The sequence below is a fragment of the Pholcus phalangioides genome, unplaced genomic scaffold (assembly GCF_987345545.1).
Source record: "Pholcus phalangioides strain wild (caught in Gottingen) unplaced genomic scaffold, Ppha-v1.0 ptg000013l_1, whole genome shotgun sequence".
Taxonomy (NCBI): domain Eukaryota; kingdom Metazoa; phylum Arthropoda; class Arachnida; order Araneae; family Pholcidae; genus Pholcus; species Pholcus phalangioides.
The window spans coordinates 11,059,110-11,082,003 of NW_028301606.1; the positions used below are offsets into that span (position 1 = coordinate 11,059,110).

The 22,894-nt window shown below is 37.5% G+C and overlaps 1 protein-coding gene across 1 annotated transcript in view; it reads left to right on the forward strand.

Annotated features, from left to right (window-relative positions):
• Positions 1-22,894, forward strand: part of LOC149078594 (PDF receptor-like) — an 89,735-nt gene that overhangs the window by 38,283 nt on the left and 28,558 nt on the right. Inside the window, exons 2-4 of the mRNA XM_089240711.1 lie at positions 11,322-11,468; positions 11,583-11,662; positions 14,611-14,723. Of these exons, the coding sequence (XP_089096837.1) occupies positions 11,322-11,468; positions 11,583-11,662; positions 14,611-14,723 (340 nt within the window). The remainder of the gene's footprint in view (positions 1-11,321; positions 11,469-11,582; positions 11,663-14,610; positions 14,724-22,894) is intronic.

Here is a 22,894-nt window from a genome sequence, read left to right on the forward strand (position 1 = left end):
GCGAGTGCCATGAAAAATTTTCATTTGTATTCGTTTTACCAACGAATAAAATCCAGGGCCCCCAAAATGAAACCTGTAAACATAGGGCCCCCGACTTGGAAGCTTGTCGTTCATCCCCCGGAGCGAGTGCCATGAAAAATTTTCATTTGTATTCGTTTTACCAACGAATAAAATCCAGGGCCCCCAAAATGAAACCTGTAAACATGGGGCCCCCGACTTGGAAGCTTGTCGGTCATCCCCCGGAGCGAGTGCCATGAAAAATTTCCATTTGTATTCGTTTTACCAACGAATAAAATCCAGGGCCCCCAACCAATTACCCGGGACACCAATTCGCATACTTTTGGTGGGGCCCCAGACTGGCTTTATCTCGGGCTTCGGCTGTTGCGAATTCTACAACAGAAAAGAATGAGATTCATCCAGGGCCCCCAAAATGAAACCTGTAAACATAGGGCCCCCGACTTGGAAGCTTGTCGGTCATCCCCCGGAGCGAGTGCCATGAAAAATTTTCATTTGTATTCGTTTTACCAACGAATAAAATCCAGGGCCCCCAAAATGAAACCTGTAAACATGGGGCCCCCGACTTGGAAGCTTGTCGGTCATCCCCCGGAGCGAGTACCATGAAAAATTTTCATTTGTATTCGTTTTACCAACGAATAAAATCCAGGGCCCCCAACCAATTACCCGGGACACCAATTCACATACTTTTGGTGGGGCCCCAGACTGGCTTTATCTCGGGCTTCGGCTGTTGCGAATTCTACAACAGAAAAGAATGAGATTCATCCAGGGCCCCCAAAATGAAACCTGTAAACATAGGGCCCCCGACTTGGAAGCTTGTCGGTCATCCCCCGGAGCGAGTGCCATGAAAAATTTTCATTTGTATTCGTTTTACCAACGAATAAAATCCAGGGCCCCCAAAATGAAACCTGTAAACATGGGGCCCCCGACTTGGAAGCTTGTCGGTCATCCCCCAGAGCGAGTGCCATGAAAAATTTCCATTTGTATTCGTTTTACCAACGAATAAAATCCAGGGCCCCCAACCAATTACCCGGGACACCAATTCGCATACTTTTGGTGGGGCCCCAGACTGGCTTTATCTCGGGCTTTCGCTGTTGCGAATTCTACAACAGAAAAGAATGAGATTCGTCCAGGGCCCCAAAATGAAACCTGTAAACATGGGGCCCCCGACTTGGAAGCTTGTCGGTCATCCCCCGGTGCGAGTGCTATGAAAAATTTTCATTTGTATTCGTTTTACCAACAAATAAAATCCAGGGCACCCAAAATGAAACCTGTAAACATGGGCCCCGACTTGGAAGCTTGTCGGCCATCCCACGGAGCGAGTACCATGAAAAATTTTCATTTGTATTCGTTTTACCAACGAATAAAATCCAGGACCCCCCAACCAATTACCCGGGACACCAATTCGCATACTTTTGGTGGGGCCCCAGACTCGATATATCTTTTGCTTCCGCTATCGAAATTTTTCAACGTTAAAGCAGCAAGAAAACAATGAGATCCATCAAGGGCCCCTGGAAATGAAAACTTTTTACTTATACGTGAAATCTTCCCCGGGTACCCCGACCTTGTGTTGGGAGCACTGCTGTTGTGTGTGTATATTACACATATATATACCTCTCGGCATGGACCTCCCCCCCCCCCCACAAAGGAAGGGCTGACAGGGGCCACAACGATTCTTTTCACTTTTTGATTTTTCACACTATAAATTAATCACAGGGGGGCCCCTGAAAAGCTGGTTTGGGGGCTCGAAATCTAAATTCCAGCCTAAGGGCTCTGCTGTAGGATGTAGGAGCCTCTTGGCACATGCACATAACATGGTCCCGATGGGTCAAATGGGTCCCGATATGTGAATATCGACCCAATATCGATATATGATATATGATATCATATCGATATATGAATGTGAATATCGATATATCAATCGAACCCACTTCCGTAACAGAGTTTCCGTCACTCGGTTGCTTAGCAACAGGCCCTTTTCGAGTTTGTTTGTGATTTTATATTATAGAATAGATATACAAAAATTATATTATTATATTATATACAAAAATTATATTATTATATTATATACAAAAATTATATAATTATATTATATACATCAGAGTGAAATTCCCGCCACCAAATATGGCTCCTCTAATCCAGTGTTTCTCAACCACCAGGCCGTGGCCCAGTACCGGACCCTGACATCATTCATACCGGGCCGCGAGTGGCTGACCATTTCCTTTTCTTCCTATACATTTTCCGTTATTCGGGTATTTAACCGGGCTTTCCACTTTTTACAAAAGAAACCGGGCCGAAGGTTGAGAACCACTACTCTAATCCATCCCATGGATCAGCAAGTCATTTAAAACTTTATGAAGATCTGACGAAAAAAACATCTTCAAAGATGTTTTGCAATAATATCTGACATAGAACTAACAGCCAGTATAACTTCTGGAAACATTTTTATCATCCTGTATTACAGTTCTAATTAAAAAAGCTTGGACGCGTATCTTTACAGACAGGACCGTCTTAAGAGCATCATGGGCCAAAGGGCCAAGTGATCTTTCTGATGTCGTACCTGGTAAATTCTAGAAAATTTCAACCAGAACTCATTTTTGTGGGGGCCCCTCTTGTCTTGAGGCCTTTGGGCCGTGCCCGGACGGGCCCATGCGTTAAGACGACATTGCTTACAGAGCTATCAGTTTGGCTTGGGGTATGTATATGTTGTGGTGGCGAGATATATAGTGTAACAAGAGGAGATTTTGAGGGTTTTTTACTGAAATTGTAGATAACACAGTACATATTCATGAAATGAGACTTTGCCCTGGTATCATTTTCTTTCCGTTTGTCTTTCATCTTTTTTGAATTGTGGTTAATTTTTCAGTGTGGTTAAATCATATAACAATTGGTTCTACACAAGAGCTGTTGTAAAAGTTCACACTAAAAATCCTCGGCGTCCTAGGTACGAACTAATTCATTTTACAGTGATTCCTCTGGGAAAAACTATTGCGGTATGCGAACAATTCTATTTATGAACGGACTTCAGGAACGAAATACGTTCTAAAACCAAGATGTGATTATACATGGAAAAACACAAAAAATAGGCGCGTATACCACGTAAATTCATCGTACCTTTTATTTTTTGTGATCTACATCCATATAAAGAATAACTGATAAAAGGAGTGGTAGTGAAACATTCCATGAACACACAAAATGACACTTAATGGGAGAGGAAACACTAAGTGACGTAGTTGGCCGTAATTGAAAGCTTGCTTTCCTCAGCTGCGATTCCTCGGATTCCTCAGGAAACAGTAACTTGGAGACGGATATTGGCTACTAATTGAAACAGGCTACCGAATAACTCATGGAAACGGTATGATTGATTTATTTTTCTATCATCTAAAGAAACGGATCATTATTTATGAAATGCGCAGCTGAATATCCCATTGATAAGCCGAAATAAAATGAATACCAGAACCATTCATTTTTATATGTCGGAGAAGTGCCCGTTTGTGCATTATACCGCAGATAGGAATGCTTTATTACTCCTGGGAAAAAGACTTACCACCTGCGTCTAGTATGTATCTTCATGAATAGTTGGAGATAAAACCAGAGTTTCTATTGAAATGTTGCGGTTTACTTCTTCCTTTACAGTTCTTTTTGGAGTATCTTCTTCATTCTGTAACGTGGGGCAGCGGGTGAAATGATATATGCGCTGCTTTGAGGCAGTTTGAGTATCAAAAGCGTACACAGGCAGGAAGGGGAGCATAGGAGGCTCGTTCCCTCCTAAAAAAACCAAAAATTTAATTGTTTTGTAATATTTTCGTTAAAAATTAAAATATCGAAAGAAAATACATTTTATAGGCTATTCTATTTCAATTATTAATCAATTATTATTAATCAATTTCTGTTATTTAAATGCTTTTAAAGGTTGGTTATTCAAAATTTCTTTGAAAGATATTCCTTGTGTCCCACCAAATGTCGATCCTGCATACGCTAATGATACTAAAGTTGCCTCCAAACAGGGAAGAAGAAGCATAATAACCAGTGTAACAACCCCTTCTACCTTCGTCATGTTTCCAACTACCAAGGTTCTCTCTTGCCGGCGCGTGATGAAACGCTCCACCGAACCTTGGTACAGTAGTTAGAAACATGGTGCGACCATATGACCTGTATTTTACTATACGCATTTTTCTGTTTATCTTCTCTTCCAAAAACATTTCTTTTCCAAGTTTACCAAATTAATTAAATTAAGAGCAATTCAATGGTATCAAGTTGGTATCAAATACAAATACAGAAGCCACAACAGGCAAATTGCCCAACGAGGTGGCTGAAAAATATGCCCATGAAAAATATGCATGTCAAATAAAACTTAAATACAACAACCCAATATAACAACCATGTATCTTATAAAAAAGACTAATAATTAATGATAAATAATACCGCCTGCCCATATATCACTGTCCATTAAAAAGATTATGGCTGTCTTATCTAAGTATGGATAGCTTCTCGATTCCTCCCGTTATAAGTCCATTGAATAATAAGGACAATTCAGAAACTTTCCTGCCGCGGGGGTGCAAAATATACGGCGACAGCATGACCACAGAAAAAAATTGCTACCGCACCAAGATGTTAGCGCACCAACTTCTAGGCGAGCATAAAAAAAAATAAAGCAAAATGTCAAATGCTGCCGTTCGTAATCGCCAATAAATTATAGGTCCCGGTCCAATTACCCCTCGTATGCAGAAAATGACGGTGGTGCGACAAAAATGATCAAAGATCAAATTAATAAGGATAGCTATCCAAATCCATTTGAATAATTAAACTAACGACTTAAATTTTTCTATTGTGGAACAAGTCTTTGTGCCTCCTTCAGAAGCCGCCTTTGACGTTTGGTAAAGCTATCTAACAGCAACAAACGAAAAACGAAACTTGTTTCCTCTCAAAAAGTTAGAGAAACATTTCAGGTATTGCTGCCATAAAGAAAAAGAGAAAAAAAAGAAACACATGACACACCATTCAAATAATTTATAATAAATGCGATCAATGAAAAGAGCATGAACATATTTGGAATCGGAAAACGAAAACAAAAAATCACATAACGTGCAAAACGAAATCTCTCAGAGGCAGAGAAAGGGTTCTCATATAATCTCATTCCAATGTCGTTACATACATCAAATACGGGACACGAAACCCTTTTAAAGAAAAAGAAGCTCCATTAGTTATTTTCATTTATCATTTTTTTTTCTCTTTCGCAGCTGTTGCTTCCATGATTAGAAGCATATCTACTTTTTTTCTTGCTAGTTATAATAAATCTCGATATTTTTACCGAGGTTTCCCTCATTGACGTCATCTCGGGAAAAGCCCCAGAAAGTGAAAAAAATTATTATCAAAATGTTTGATCGCCTTAAGAAAGCACGACGTTCACTTCTCTACTACATTTCAGTTTTTGAATCTTAAAATATCACACAAAATTGCTTCTTTCTTTGCGACCGGAAAGATGAAAATTAATAACCACACGAGTATTCATATTTTAAATTGACGTGATTCTTCACGGTTGTGGTTAGATTTTTGCTGTGATAGGAATTTTTCTTTGAAACATTGAACACTATATAATCGCTTTGAGAGATTATATAGAGATATTGATAAGTGAACCGACTGTAATCAGATGTTGATAAGTAATCAGATTGTAATAGAAAGATGTTGTTAAGCAATCCAATTGTAATAGAAAGATGTTGATAAGCAATCCAATTGTAATAGAAAGATGTTGATAAGCAATCCAATTGTAATAGAAAGATGTTGATAAGCAATCCAATTGTAATAGGAAGATGTTGACAAGCAATCCAATTGTAATTAGATGTTGATAAGCAATCCAATTGTAATCAGATGTGGATAAGAAATCAGAAGTGATTTTATATATATTCAAATATATCTCGATAAAAATTTTTGCATTTAAAATTATGAAATTTTTTGCACATGACTTTTCAGAACTGGATCTACATTCCAATAATTGGAAGTTTTTGTCACACGGGAAGTGTATATGGAAAGTTATTTTTTAATTTATGTGCCCCTCAGAGATTTTAAGTAACTACGCGTCATTAGAAAACTTTTGGCAATTGAAGGTATGTTTCTTAAGTCAACGATTGCAGAGGTATCTGAAGTGAGAACAATTTTGGACAACCTATATAATGGGAATTCACGACTAATTAAATCTTACCTAGAAACTAAAATTAGTTCTGCAAAAATTTGACAGTTATTCGAATTGTTTATAACTAAAATTGCTGGCATTTGAGGGATATTTTGTTGAAGAAATCGACGTCTATATATAAAAATACGATTAATTTAAATTCGAACGATATTCTCCGGAATTTCTATCGGTGTGGAATTTCACCGGTTTCCCGTTTTAGGAAAAGTTCGAGCTTATAAACTCGATGTGATCTCATTAATATTTAAATTGAATGGATGTTCTGTTTCCTCACTCTATCGTTACAAAGACGAAAGAAAGTTAAAAGAATGTCGAGAGACTTTCGAACTCTTTTCAATGATAATAATAACATTTGCATACAAATACGGTGATGAAGTTGTTTTTGGTTCGCTTTCAAATAGCTCATTTACGCTCACATTGCTTTGAATATTAAATTGCTAGTAGATAATATTAAACTGGTAGATCAAGCCAATACAGGGTGTATCAAGATGAAATTTCTTCAAAGCTTTAAAAATTGGTTTAAAAAAAATAAATGATGATAAACAATTTACATTTGCGTGGATAGAATCAGATACGATCCGGATTTTGTTTTTTAATAAGAAAAAATAGTTCCGAATTCATCAATAGATGGAGCTGAGATGCAATATTCGAAGCAGATTTAACAAATATCAGGCCGTCAGAATGATTATACGGGCATTCTTCATTCAATGCTGGCAGCGTGATTTGCATAATGTGCAGGGTGTTCTGAAAATCCTGATACGGTCTTAATTTCATTAACCGTTTGTAGTAGAAATATGGTTCCAATTTAAAAAAAAATGCTCAAAATTAGTTCAAAAATCATTCTGTATCAGTTTCGAGAGTCAAATGTAATGTCATAAAATTAAAAAAAAATCTAAATTTTTAATACGGGCACCCTGTCCTAAAAAATCCCAGTTAGAAAATCGTCGACCACCCGGTCATTCCTCGCTAACTTACTGGTTCACTGATTCGTGTCGAACTGTTGACGGTGCATTTCTCTAGCGGTAAATTGTTGTCGGTGAATTTTCCGTAAATCAAAATACACTGACAATCGCTTAAACATACAGTTATTTTGCACTTTAACGATTCGGAATACGTTAATGTGAACATTACCTACTCTGTGGAAAACTCTTATTTTGTAGATGATTTCACCCTTTTAAACGGATCGGCCTAGTTAATCTGTATGTTACTTAGAAAATGTGCATATTAACGGCTTTCGAGCATTGACTATAACAGCGGTTCTCAACCTTTTTTGACTCGCGCGCGCGGAGCCCTTTCAAGTACAAAAATTCTATGGTGGAGCCCCCGAACGCCAATTTTTTAATTATTCACCAAAGTTACTGATTTATTTTCACTATTGAAAATATTTATAATTATTATTTTTTCAATTTTTTACTGTTTTTTTTTATTTTCCTCGAGCGGCCGCGTAGCCCCTGGAGAGTGCACAAGGAGCCCCAAGGGCTCCGCGGAGCACCGGTTGAGAACCGCTGGACTATAACATTATCCGCTAGTGAAATTATCCTCGTTTTGATTTCAGACGCACTTACTCCTATTTGTATGCCTGAAAAATTTCATTTTCATAGAATTTTTTCTTTGTATGGGAAGATCAATTACTGTATCGAATTTGCAATTTTTGGCCGGACAGTGAATTTTAATGAAAAACATGAGAGAGAAAAACCACGATACGAAGATAATATTTTTGCTTCCTGATCTATATTACGAAGGAAAGCCGCTGTGGTGGTCGAGTGGTTATAATGCCGGACTCGTGATGCGAGGATCCGGGTTCGAACCCCACAGTGGTGGTCGGCTGAAGTTGGTTTTCTGTGGTTCCCAACTTCAAGGCGCAAATGCGAGCCGATCTCCCCGTTAAAAAGTCTCGCCACAGAGAGCAACAGTCCTACAACAGTAAAATCATTCAACTATAACACTTCACTCATAGTTAGTAAAACTGGGGGCAGATGACAGCACTACACATCACAAGCATTACACAGAAACAAACTTTACGTCAGGTTGCACTACACGTACACGCACATTCCCGCATGTACCGATTCGTTGGGGGGGGGGGGTGCATGTGTGGTGTAGCAGTAGTAGGTAGGGGCTCGGGGATCCATGATGTTCTTAAGTCAGCCACCTCGTTGGGCAATTTGCCTGTTGTGGCGTTGTATTTGTTGTATTTGTATTTGTATATTTGAAAGGTGTCGTTTTTCTCCCGTCGTCTTAGATTGCTGAATATAAAAAACGGGAACGTTTTTTTTTATTCTCTATCATGTGGTAAAAACTTTCATTATTCTACATTAACTCGACCACCAATACCAAAGGGAATGAGTCAGTAATATACTTGTCCCTTGAGAAATCAACTTTCTTCCATTTAGAGTTTCGTTACTGATTCATTACTAACTAACGTAGGAAATAACTTCGTCTTTACTCGTTACTTCGGAGTCTCTCCCGATCTATTTCTTGACAAAATTTTCTCAAAAAAAGACAAGAACTATGTACAGTCAATTCGCGATGAACCGAACAGCGATTACTCGAATATCTGTTTTAGTCGAAGTTTTCTCTCAGCCCTTGAAAACTTTCCGTATTTTTTAGTGTTAAAAAAATGTTTTTTTTTCCTTAACTCGAAGTTTTCTTTTTTTGAGTCGAAGTTTTCTCAGGAATGAGATCAAAAATTAAGAATTTAGAGATAGAATTTTCCATTTAGCAATAAAATTTAGCAGATTTATTTAGCGCAGGGTTGCAGAACCGTATCAGTCCGCGGACCAGATATGCGGTAATTTTGCTACTTGTGAGCCCAGAAAATTTCTAGACATTCCTGTATTTTTTGTCGTCAAAACTTCTTTTATAACAAAAATGTCTTGTTTCCCCCCTCCCCATTTTCAACGAAGTTTACAAATTTATGAAATTAAGAATTCAGAATATTTTCATGACTTATAAATTGACCTATACCATTGACAATTTTTTCGGGTGTAATTCGCAACTTAACTTACCATTGATAGTTTCTTGGCTGTAACTGGCAACCTTACTTGCCTTAGACCAGTGTATCCAAAAGTGAACAAATCGCCCCTTGGGTGCGATGGAATGGTCCAGGGTGGCGGTAGGAGTTACGGATATAACATAGAATCATATGGGGGGGGGGCTTGAGTTGGGGGTGATGAGAGTGAAACATTTCTGAAGAAGGGGGAATGAAACAAAAAGTTTGGAAAACTCTACCTTAGACAGTTATTTTGGCAAAAATTGGCAACTTTACTTGCCTTTGACAATTTTTTTTTCTGATAATAGGCAATATCCCATATTGATCCTGATTTCCTGTACTTTTATGAAGGATATATGGTCAGCCAAGGCTTTTATCGTGTTGCGTGTAAAATTTCCCGCCGGAACTGAACACCTTTCGCGGGCCAAATGGAACCTCTTGGCGGGCCGCATTTGTCCCATGGTGTTATCATTCAATAATTAAATATGATTGAATTAGAAGGACTTTTACATTTTCTTCATGTCCAGTATTTGACATATTTTACTAATATTATATTCGTAAAAATAGTGCAATTATTTTAATAAATCTTTGTTTTTTTCACTCTAAAATAAGAATTTACGATAAATCGAAGTTTTTTATCGGCTGCTGCACATTTGACTTATCGAGATTTGACTGTAATATTTTTATTGTCTTTTGAACAATGGCATTTCATACATCAGGTTGTGGCAAAAGTTAAGAGTATTTTTCGTAGGTGCATGTTTTAGTTGCTGATGCTTGTTTTTGTCACACTAAAATAAACATTTTGCAGCAGCATGGGAGAAAACTAAAATTTTTTGTACTGAAATATCCAATATATGGGGCCTTTATCATAATCGGTGTATTTTGAATATTTTCAGATAATGTACTGATCAAAAGTTGAATTTTAGGCAGTTGGGATGCTTTTTTTAATACTGAAAATAAAGTTTTCAGCATATGAAAATTTTAATTCATTTATTTTTTCGCCTCAAATACTAATGACGATTTGGAATTAGTGGATAGAAAACTTGGCGTGAAGTTTTATAGTCTGGAATTTTTTCAGTCAAAAGGCTGAAGATCGAAGACCTGCTGCAGAAGAAGACGATGTCTATCACATAAACGGAAATCGGAGAATACCAAAATTGAGCACTCAAAACTTATCAGAAATTCTTAAAAGCATTCCTCAAGGAACAGTTCATTCAAAAAAAAACTTTTTATTTTTAGAATATCGTATTTCAATGCGTATTGATCTCTTAAAAACACCAGAATTCCTTAGTGCGAACCATCGACTGCTGAGTCTTATCTGAAACTTTTTTGCTCTCCCGACTTTATAAATTTTTACAGATGACGTATAGATATGTGATCAGAAAAAGTGAATTTTTTCCCACAAAAAAACTAATCTTCCGTTCATTAAACTTGGGCATTAGGACGCATTCACACGCGCCTTCGGCTGTGTTCCTTACATATGTTCATAGCAGATGGCGCCATTTATATTCAAAAACCGAAGAAAAAGTTGGGAAGAACAGCATACATGAGGGAAAAGAAGCGTTGTCCGTTAGTTAATGCTGATCTTTCCCAACTTTTCTCTGATTTTTAAAATCAAACATTTTAGTGAATACTGCATATTCAGGAACGTGAAATATTTTGTTGGCCTCAGAAGAGACAAGCCAACAACCTCCTTACTGGAAGTTGGAGGACGGGGGGGATCGTATGAAAATTAAGATTTTTCATTTTGTCACACACTTCATTTTCATTCTTGAAACTGGTACATAATGATTTCTGAACATATTTTAAGCAATTTTGTAAATTAAAAGCATACCTCTTCAACGAACAGTTGATGATATGAAATTCTGAGTGAAGCAGAACTTACTAGACACAATGTGTAAGCAAACCCCCCCGATACAGGAACGACTTTTCGAATAAAAGAAATCGGCTTATCTACGAGTATGTTATGTAATCCTTTGGTTTCTATGAATCACATATCGAATTATACAGGAACTAGAAATTATTTAAAATATTCATGAAATCATAATAATGAAAAAATTTTCATTACTTATATTTATATCCGGAGATATCGAAGTAAACTTTGTTTTATTTCTCTCATTATCGATTCAGGTAACTACTGCCGGCCATCTTGGGATAGGATATGGCGGATATGCTGGCCTCCTACAGCTTACGGTGAACAGTCTAGTCACTTGTGTACCATGTTCACCGTGTATAACCAAACGTACATGGCTGCTACGAGAAGCACGAGCAACAAAAGTAAGTGGAACACACAGCAATGCTAATTTAGAATAAACTCCGACGAAAATTCATTACAATGTTTCATTTTGAATGGTGAGCAAATTCGTAGTCTAATTTGTCCTCTTTTTTCAGATTTATTGGCTTTCAAATCATGCTCGGATAATGGAACATGGGCTGCAACCGACTTCAACATTTGCATGATGAATTTAGGCGTAAGTTTTAACATCGCTTCTCTTGTGTTGCTTGTAGGAAACCATTCTAAGATGCACATAATAGAAAACCAAATACATTTCTGACATACGCTATATAGTCGGTATTTGGAGGGTTCAGACATTTTATTTGAATTTCTAGAGAAATACAAGATGAATTGTTTGTGGAAATCTTAAACGTGTAAATCTAATGCTCGAAGATGATGATATCACTCTCCGCTATTACTACGGAGGTTTCGACAGCTGGCTGATGCGAAAATGAATTTGGGAAGCAAATTCAACTGTGCCATTGCGGGAAATCGAACCTACGTCGTCTCACTTTTCGGGTGAGTGCTCTAGACCAGTGGTTCTCGATCTCTGGAAGCCCGCGGTTCGGTTTCATTTATTTTTTCGAGTGGAAGGGCCGGTCAAACTCATGATTAACGGAACATGGATGGGGGAAAAGGAAACGGCAGATCAGTCGCGGCCCGGTATGAATGATGTCACGGCCCAGTACCGGGCCGCGGCCCGGCGGTTGAGAAACACTGCTCTAGACCACTAGACTACAAAGGCAACGAATCTCTTTCTTTAGAACTCGTGTGCGCTGAAAGAGGCTGTACATGGACAGCCAGACAACTCTGAAGTGATATCGTCTTCAGATAATTTGCCATCTGGTGGCAGTCAGAAATATGAGCTTTGGCCTGAGTTAGGTCTGGCTGTTCATGCATGGCCCCGTTCAGCGGGGCGAGCTCTAAGGAAAGAGGATTCGTTGCTTTTGAAGCTTTGCAGTCTACTTTTAGGGTGCTCACCCGGCAAGTGAGAGGACACGGGTTTGATTACCCGCAAGGCAGTTGCATTTTCTTTCCTGGCCTCATCTTCTTATCAACCAGCTGTCGGAACCTTCGTACTTTTACTCACACTTTTCAACGAGGACTTAGTCCCCAGTACGTCTCTAAGGGATCAACGGAAAAATAAATGAAGAAAAAATGTTTTTGATCAACCTATAATAAGCAGCAAATGATTTGTAACTTCCTTAAAATATTTTGCTTGCTTTGTGCAATATTAGTGTGCATTTTTATGAACATAGCAATGGCATTCACGAAAATAAAGCGTTCCTTCTGAAAATTCCTATTTTCGTAGCACGTTATTTTGCTTATAACATGCGGGGTTTTCAACCAAATTTCGCGGAACTTAACAGAAAATTTGGAAACGTACACGACACCCGTTGAGACACTCAAATAAAAATTCCAGTCGAATATCGTAAAAATTCAGAAATAGGTTGAGGATATATATAGCAGTAATTTAAGTCACTTTCCGAAAGTAGCTGTATGGGGATTAATAACTTTTTGGGCATTTTCCCCAAAAATCGGCATCTTGATTAGTTTCTATCATTCGACTATTTCGAGAAAGAGTCAAGACACGTGTCTGATGCAGCATAAGAGAAATGCTTCAGCATAATACAATCTGAAACTACTACCAATATGATGCTACTAATATGATGCTAAAACGAACAAAGTGAAGGAAATATTCAGATGACAGAAAGTAATCGAAATATCAATTAGTGGAACATCATGGCAACTTCTAGCACAAACACACAGCTGCTTTCATCAAGTAACTCAAATAACAACTCTCTTTATCGCTAACATAATTCTGAACATTCATGAAGATCGAGATTGGGGTTTTCATATATATTTCACTCTATATGTATTCGGCAGCCAAAATTATGAAAAAAATAAAACAAAACTGTTATTTTTTGTGCTTACGTACATCACAATTATTTCTTTTAAATGCTCATATATCATCGAATATTAAAGTTTTTCATTTATAATGTGTCTCACATAAAGTATCAGATTTTCTGTAAGTTTCGTAAATTTGGATTGAAATTTTTTCGTAAATGTCAGCATGTTTTAGTAAAAAACGTGCGATGAAAATAGGTATTATTATAAGAAATATTCATTTCTTTGTGAATATACTTTTATTTTCACGAAAATGCCAAGTATTGCACCCAACCCCCATCATTGCTTCTTCGGATTGTTATAAATTTAGCTTCTTCCCAAGGCCGCTGTGGCGGTCGAGTGGTTATAGTGACGGACTCGCGATGCGAGGATCCGGGTTCGAACCCCACAGTGGTGGTCGGCTGAAGTTGGTTTTCTGTGGTTCCCAACTTCAAGGCGCGAATGCGAACCGATCTCCCCGTTAAAAAGTCTCGCCACAGAGAGCAACAGGCCTACAACGTTACAAATATTCAATCATTACACTTCACTCACAATTTGAAGTATAGATGGCAGCACTGAAACATCAGGCACAACACTAGCTACACACTCAGACTGTTAAGTGCACTCACTTTGTTCCACGAAGCTGGGCTGGAAGAGATCTCGGCAACGGGATAAGTCCGGTGGCTGAGACCCTGGCGTTCATTCATTCAGCTTCTTCCCAAGAACTATCACCGACTGGATAAACCCCCCCCCCCCCCACCAAATATTGCAGATTGTACTACGATTTCCGAATTTTCTTATAACATCAATCACCATTTTTGTCGTATTTAACCACCACATCCTCTTGTATAGGCCTCGACCAAGCAATATTTGAATAAACATAAATGAGTAAAATATTTTGTGAAAAGTTACAAAAAAACGTTCAGCTTTTTATGTGCAACCCGGTTTATCAAAAACATCTTTTTCCTCATTTAGTTTCTTGTTGGTTCCCTAAATGTACTCATGACTCATAAAGCTGTACCGAAGAAAATGTGAGAAAAATTACCAGGTTTTTTGAGAAAAATTCATTTTTTCTAGAAATTCGGAAGAATGATAACTCCAAAGTGAACACCGACACTTACGGCTATATAATATACTTAGGCTTGTTGCTCGTTAAGATAGAATTAAACAAAGTCATCTATAATGAAGCTTGTATTCTGTTGTGTTAGTTGCATAAAAATTCTGCTATCACTCGAATTTTCTTGCATTCCGATATAGAAACTGACGCTCCGAAGCGACAAATTGATTGCTCTTGGATGGTTGGTGATAATCTGTTCGATAATATCTATGATTGCTTTGGGCGTGTCACTTTTCATCTTCTGCTATTTCAAGTAAGATTTTTTTTTCAAATACACATGTTTACATGAAGATTACATGTTCTAATTATCAACTAGAACAATATATAATTTAATAATCATGTTGAAGGGAAATATGCAGATGGTGGAAGTTGAAGGTCGATTCAATAAAATAGCAAAATTGGGAATGCTTTATTAGCTCTATGGAAAATACAGTCCGACCCGCTCAAACGGTTATCAACGATTCCGGCACATAATATCCGATTAAGTGAAGAATCCAATTATGCGAAGAGCAATTAGATTGCAGTTTTATATGTGGCAGTATAGTTCAGGGCTGGACAAATCCCAAGCGTCAGGCCACCATAGTGACTAAAAAATAGGTATTGATGCCTAAATTTTCTTTGTGTAGTTATTAAATTGCAGGCTATTAAATTGCTTTGGAATGTATAGCAGTACATCTGCCACGAAAGAGGATTATTACGGTCCTGAAAAAGTCAAAAGAAACATTATTTTAAAAAGTTTAAGATGCCATCACGTTAAGCGCGTGGGAACTTTAACGTTGTCTCTATGGGAGAAATTTTGATTCTAGAGGATTTCATCAGTATATAATATCAGAGAGATTATGTGTTACCCCAGCGATCTCCAACCCATGGTCCGCAGGCCAAATGTGTCCCTCGGAGCTTTTTTGCCATGGCCCGCCGACCATTTTGAAAAAATAGCTATTCAAGAGAGAAAAAGTATTAAATTAGAAAGATTCAATAATAATTCTCGGTTGTCGTAACGAATTCAGGGGACCCAGAGTCAAAACATTTTTTGAGACCTATGAGTTAATACATTACGTAAGGCTAAATTCGACATCTAAAAGGTGTACATAATTACAAAATTTACAGAAATGCTTAAAACACGTGAATGACAGAAGTAATTGTAGAATTACTGAAAAAAAATAATTTCATAATTGATGAAAGTTTATGTAAAAATACCTACACAGAATTACTGAAAGAAGCAGAACTTCTGAAAAAAATAATTGCAGAAATACTGAAAGAAATAATTTCAGAATTATTGAGTGAAAAATTTCAGAAGTGTAAAAAGTAATAATAATTTCTAAAAAAAATAAAAGAATTTTTGAAAGAAATAATTTCATATTTAATGAAAAATTAAAATCAATGAAAAAATAATTTCAGAATTGACACAAATTTCGGTATCAGTGAAAATTTAAATGCAGAATTATCGAGACAAACTTAAGAATTGTTAAAATAAATAAATAAAAAAATCGGGAAGGTGAAAGAAATCATTTAAAAATAGGATATAAATTAAAGTAACGAAAAGAATAATTTCAGAATAAATAAAAGTGTTCGATAATTTGCAGAACCCTGTTTTATAGCGGGGAATACTACGGAACATGGCCCGCGGTCTGCTTGGAATGTTTCGACTTGGTCCGCCATGTTTGAAAGGTTGAAGACCCCCTGAGATACCCGATTTAAGCGAGGGCCGACTGCATATGCTTATTGAACATAATTTCGATGTATGAAGACTATGAAAAATGAGCTATATTCGTACAAAAGAAGAATAGACCGTTCTTTTTAACGAAACATGTTATAATTAGATTTGTCGAATTCTTCGTCGTTCGGTCATGATCGTAGAAATGTCTTCACGAAATGTCAAGCTTCGCTTGAAATAACATTTGCTACCACAAGCAATGAGATCGTAAGGAGTGGAAGAGAGTGAGGAGTAGAGAAAGGACAACCTTATTACACACAGGCTGACAGACTAATTTCCGTGCGCAGAGTCCTGTAAACATTTCGAGTGAAATTGATGATGTTTAATTTTGGGATTTTCTGTGGCTGACCCTGAAGCATTTCACCTCCTCCTCTTCTCAATCACAATCCTCTTAATTTGTATTCCATTTGTTACTTCAAGTGCTCACGGATAAGTTCATTAAATTCCGAAGGCGTGGGTTCAAAACGTCAAAAATTAACATTACCTTTCCTCAGTCAAACTATTATAAGTTTCTCATTTTAACGGAATTATAGGATTTCATGTCCATATCGAATTGATGCAGAGACTTGAGACATTTATAGATTGATCGAAATTTAATTGATTGAACGCTGAAAAATATATAATATTATTCATTTTTCAAACTTTTCTCATCGGAAAAAAATACGTCGATTTTTCATTAATCATCAAAAATCTCAAAGAATGTACGGGATGAAAATGTCCCTTTATATAAATATAATTTGTTAGTAGACATAGGATAGATATAAGGAGAGAGAGAGAGAGAGAGAGCAGGGCCATCATTTCAACTTTTTCCAGTGGGTGCAAAGAACATGTACTCAATGTATGTGTATATATATATATATATATTTGTATATATATAATAAGTAATACATTTTTGGTGTATTTTCAAAAGCCAGGGACGGGGCCCCAAATGACGGGCCTGAGAGAGAGAGAGAGAGAGAGAGAGAGAGCGATAGATAGCGTTAATGGGATATTGATGTATACTAGAATATAAGTACGCGTCTGATCAGATGTGGCCAATGGTAGTGCCTCAAGTGATGAAATTCAGAAGTTTCCGATCCAAAGATTAGAACGAAGTACGATAGAGGGAGAAATAAAAATTATAGAGCAGCTGTAAATTAACAAGAAATTGCATACATTTGGTGAGTAATAATTCCCTAAACAGCCGCTGTGTCATCGCGTGGACTCTAATCTCGGGAGAATTCAGGTAAAACCCCCGTTGGCGGCGCACTGGTGGTGGTTCTTAAGTTGGTTTTCCAATTTCGATTCCCGAATGCGAGCTAGTGTTTCCCATTAAGAAAAAAAGAAGAAAGTCCTCCGCAGAGAGCAAGCAGACCTTCAACAAGATAGACTGCAGTAATAGTCATCATCATCATCATCATCATCGGCAACCATTTTCAATCCACTGCTGGATGAAGGTCTCCTCTAAATTGGGGACGTCTTCTCGGACGTTTAACACCACGGGGTACCAACCTAGAATACTTGTGGTCCATCTGTTGTCCTGTCTTCTTGCAATATGTCCAGCCCATTTCCATTTCAAACGTTTGATTCTTTCCATGATATAATATACGTTTGTGTGGTTCCTTATCCAAGCTATTCGTTTTCTGTCTCTCCTTGTGATGCGTAGCATACATCTTTCATTGCTCCTTTGTGTTGTCTGTAGCCTTTGTATCGTCTTGCTTGTGAGTGTCCATGTTTCAGCTCCATAAGTCAGTGCTGGTAGCACGCACTGGTTAAAAACTTTTCTTTTCAGGCATAATGGCATGTGACTCTTCAGAAGTAGTATTGTTTATTATATTTGATAAAAAATTGAACTTGTGATGACGTCTTTCTTTAGGAGTATAAAACGTTGTTCTTTTGCAGTCCATTAGATGGCATTGCTATCGCATCATATTTGCAAGCACTGGATAGAATGCCTCCATTCGTTCGATAACATTCTCGTTGATAGATGCTGCTATAAATGTGTAGTCCATAGCAGACAACGAGATTTCTGTGGTCCACGACTGAAAGTATTTGGCAACCGCTGCCATAGAAAAACGCATTATTGCTGCCTCGCGAAGGGTCAGCTGAATAGGGGAGTAGGGAAAAGATTTTGTCAGTTTTTTTATTGTTTTTCATTGTGAATCTTATAATACCTTGTACTGTATATTTCCGAATAGAAATTAAATAATCTAAAAATCCAGTAGAATTCCGTTTTAACGAATACTGTTATAGCGAAAACCCCTTTTCAACGAACACTTTTCCAATCCCCCTCAGATAAGTATACATATAGGAACAATGCAAAAACTTGAAATTCCTTTATAACGAAATTTCCTTGTATCGAAGTGATTTCTCCGGTCTCTTGGAGTTCGTTATAACGGGATTCGACTGTATAATGTCTGATTTGCTGGGGGGGGGGGGGAGACTTATGCATGGGATTAAGTATTTTTTCCGTTTTGGCAGTCCTTAATTAGGGGGAGGCTTATATACGATACACGATACATATTTTTCCATTTTTTTCCTATATCAGGGTAAAAACATGGATTTTCCATTAATCATCCGAGAAAACTAGAAGAATATAGCCTGCAAGATACAGGTTGCGTAAGCTCCTTTGTCTGAAAATATGTTAGCAGAGAAAGTAAGACAGACAGAGAGAGAGAGAGCTACAGCTAACCTTAATGAGGCATTGTATATCTAAACTGACTACGATGCATAACTGACTGTCCAGATGCAGCCGATGGCAGCGCTTGCCGTCGCTTGTCTTTTTAAACCACTCCAGTTAGGTCAGGAACGGACAATGGTGTGAGAAAAAAAAAGAATATCTTTCTCTGACACATTCCACTGGTTTCAGATTAATCCTGGGCAGTATTAGGTTACTGACTCTATACCATAGTTTCCCAACCTTTTTTGTTCCATCGCCCCCTTCTTCAGAATTTTTTTTCTCCTATCGCCCCCTAACGCAATCGAACCCATAGGATCCTATGTTATACCCGTAGTTTCTACCGCCCCCTGGAACATTCCATCGCCCCCCCAAGGGGCGTTAACGCCCACGTTGGGAATCACTGCTCTATACCATTGGTCTCCGTATCATCCCTGAATCTCTGCTACCTTGTCCACGTGCTTCCAGAAAACTTGCGGACACCCTCAGACATATGAAGCAACACTTGGAGAAATGACAAGAAGAATTATCCATCATTGTACCTGTACAATAACTACGATCAATTAAAAATTTGTACCAAAAAAAATATCAATTCAAAGAACAGCCAATTTAACTAGATAAAAAAATTACTTTCGTTTTCAAAAAACGGGACATTTTGTTGAAATCTGGACGTATGGTCATGGCCTACAATTGAAACTAAATTCTTAGTTGTACACAAGTCCAGCGTGACATCCGGCGTTAACATTAGTGCTCCGCGATGAAGTTTTCGCTTAAAAAAGTGCTCCGTGACTTAGAAAATTTGGGAACCACTGTTATGGTACATGATCAGTCCATTTTCTGATAATATCTCAATATCATAATTGTCTTTCTCTCCGCTAACAAATTATTTTCGTATAAAGTGACTTTCTCCCATGCATCCGGGAGTGTATCCTATAATGTTTCATGTTCCCTATAATATATTACAGCGGTTTGTGCATGCATTTATCTCGTGCAAGTTAATTAAAAGAATACCCACCTCGTGCACGAAGATGCAAACGGCCTGTAATTTCAAGCGCGGGAAAACACGAGTTAACGTTACCACAACATGCGAGATCGCGGGAGAGTCATATTCGTCAGACACATACAAACTAATTAATTAAAACCCTTCAAATTTCTCTTCTTTGTATATACATGCTCTGCTTTCGCTAATGCAAGTCTTGTTGTATTTTGCAACTAAAAACATAAACATTTGTTGTTTTGAGCACGTTCAAGCGGAGGTGTAATAAGTTGGAGATGACTCCGTTGTGCGGGAGAGAATTAAAACTTCGAACTGAAAAATATTACTTTCACAGAATTATTAGAAGAAATCTTCTCTCTCGTATCAATGCTTATCTCGCAGCTATAGAGTTTAGAATTTCATGGAGGTTTGTACTATAACAACAAAGTTTAAAATTGCTTAAAAGTCACCGAAAGTGATAAAAGTTAAAAACAAAAAATTAAAATTAAAATATACAGGGTCTTTATAATTAAAGTTTCACTTTGAAATGGCCATAAAAGGAAAACTACTGGACAAAATGTTATTAAACTTGGTAACAGTTTACGGGAGGTCATGGGATTCAATTTTCCGCAAAAAAGAAAAAGTTCAAAAACTCACCACCAGAACCGCGGAATGGCGCTGTATGCAACATTGTTAAACGAAATAAGACATCGGTTTAAAATGTTTTTAATCGTTTCTAAAATGAAACTGTTTGTGGGGTTATGCAAAATCGCAATGGCACCGATACACCGACATTGATATGCTATGAGTTACTGTTGAGAACGCAGCGATGCAATATAACTTGCTTTCAGAAAATGGTGGACGACACATTGAACACGCTTTGTAACAAGTTTTGGAAACGATTAAAAACATTTTAAACCGATGTCTTCATTTCTTATTTCATTTAACAATATTGCATACAGCGCCATTCCCCGCTGGTGAATCCCACGATCGCCTGTAAACTACTACCAAATTTGATAATATATATATATGTTACCGGCAAAGTATGAAATCCAGGCATTCTATAGAATGCCTAGGCATTGTATAGAATGCCTGGTCGTTTCAGGCAAAGTATGAAATACCGGTTTTATTCTATACTTTGCCTAGGCATTCTATAGAATGACTAGTCATTCTATAGAATGCCTAAACACAATCCAGGCAAAGTATGAAATATCTTCTTCCAACAAATCTCTTTAGGGGCGGTATAAAATATTACATAAAATTAAAATTTCGCAGAATTTTCATCATTTTTTCCCGGAAACGTTTCCCTTTCGCTCTCGTGAAAAAGGATCTGTTGAGGGGCGGTATAAAATATTACAATTTCTTCGAATTAAAATTTCGCAGAAATTTTGCCATTTTTTCCCGGAAACGTTTCCCTTTCGCTCTCGTGAAAAAGGATCTGTTGAGGGGCGGTATAAAATATTACAATTTCTTCGAATTAAAATTTCGCAGAATTTTCGCCATTTTTTCCCGGAAACGTTTCCCTTTCGCTCTCGTGAAAACGGATCTGTTGAGGGGCGGTATAAAATATTACAATTTCTTCGAATTAAAATTTCGCAGAATTTTCGCCATTTTTTCCCGGAAACGTTTCCCTTTCGCTCTCGTGAAAAAGGATCTGTTGAGGGGCGGTATAAAATATTACAATTTCTTCGAATTAAAATTTCGCAGAATTTTCGCCATTTTTTCCCGGAAACGTTTCCCTTTCGCTCTCGTGAAAAAGGATCTGTTGAGGGGCGGTATAAAATATTACAATTTCTTCGAATTAAAATTTCGCAGAATTTTCGCCATTTTTTCCCGGAAACGTTTCCCTTTCGCTCTCGTGAAAAAGGATCTGTTGAGGGGCGGTATAAAATATTACAATTTCTTCGAATTAAAATTTCGCAGAATTTTCGCCATTTTTTCCCGGAAACGTTTCCCTTTCGCTCTCGTGAAAAAGGATGTGTTGAGGGGCGGTATAAAATATTACAATTTCTTCGAATTAAAATTTCGCAGAATTTTCGCCATTTTTTCCCGGAAACGTTTCCCTTTCGCTCTCGTGAAAAAGGATCTGTTGAGGGGCGGTATAAAATATTACAATTTCTTCGAATTAAAATTTCGCAGAATTTTCGCCATTTTTTCCCGGAAACGTTTCCCTTTCGCTCTCGTGAAAAAGGATCTGTTGAGGGGCGGTATAAAATATTACAATTTCTTCGAATTAAAATTTCGCAGAATTTTCGTCATTTTTTCCCGGAAACATTTCCCTTTCGCTCTCGTGAAAAAGGATGTGTTGAGGGGCGGTATAAAATATTACAATTTCTTCGAATTAAAATTTCGCAGAATTTTCGCCATTTTTTCCCGGAAACGTTTCCCTTTCGCTCTCGTGAAAAAGGATCTGTTGAGGGGCGGTATAAAATATTACAATTTCTTCGAATTAAAATTTCGCAGAATTTTCGCCATTTTTTCCCGGAAACGTTTCCCTTTCGCTCTCGTGAAAAAGGATCTGTTGAGGGGCGGTATAAAATATTACAATTTCTTCGAATTAAAATTTCGCAGAATTTTCGTCATTTTTTCCCGGAAACGTTTCCCTTTCGCTCTCGTGAAAAAGGATGTGTTGAGGGGCGGTATAAAATATTACAATTTCTTCGAATTAAAATTTCGCAGAATTTTCGCCATTTTTTCCCGGAAACGTTTCCCTTTCGCTCTCGTGAAAAAGGATCTGTTGAGGGGCGGTATAAAATATTACAATTTCTTCGAATTAAAATTTCGCAGAATTTTCGCCATTTTTTCCCGGAAACGTTTCCCTTTCGCTCTCGTGAAAACGGATCTGTTGAGGGGCGGTATAAAATATTACAATTTCTTCGAATTAAAATTTCGCAGAATTTTCGTCATTTTTTTCCGGAAACGTTTCCCTTTCGCTCTCGTGAAAAAGGATCTGTTGAGGGGCGGTATAAAATATTAAAATTTCTTCGAATTAAAATTTCGCATTAATTACGCATAATCATTTATATCGATTACTATGCATAATCACCGATCAAAACGGATGAAATTATTGTGCATAAT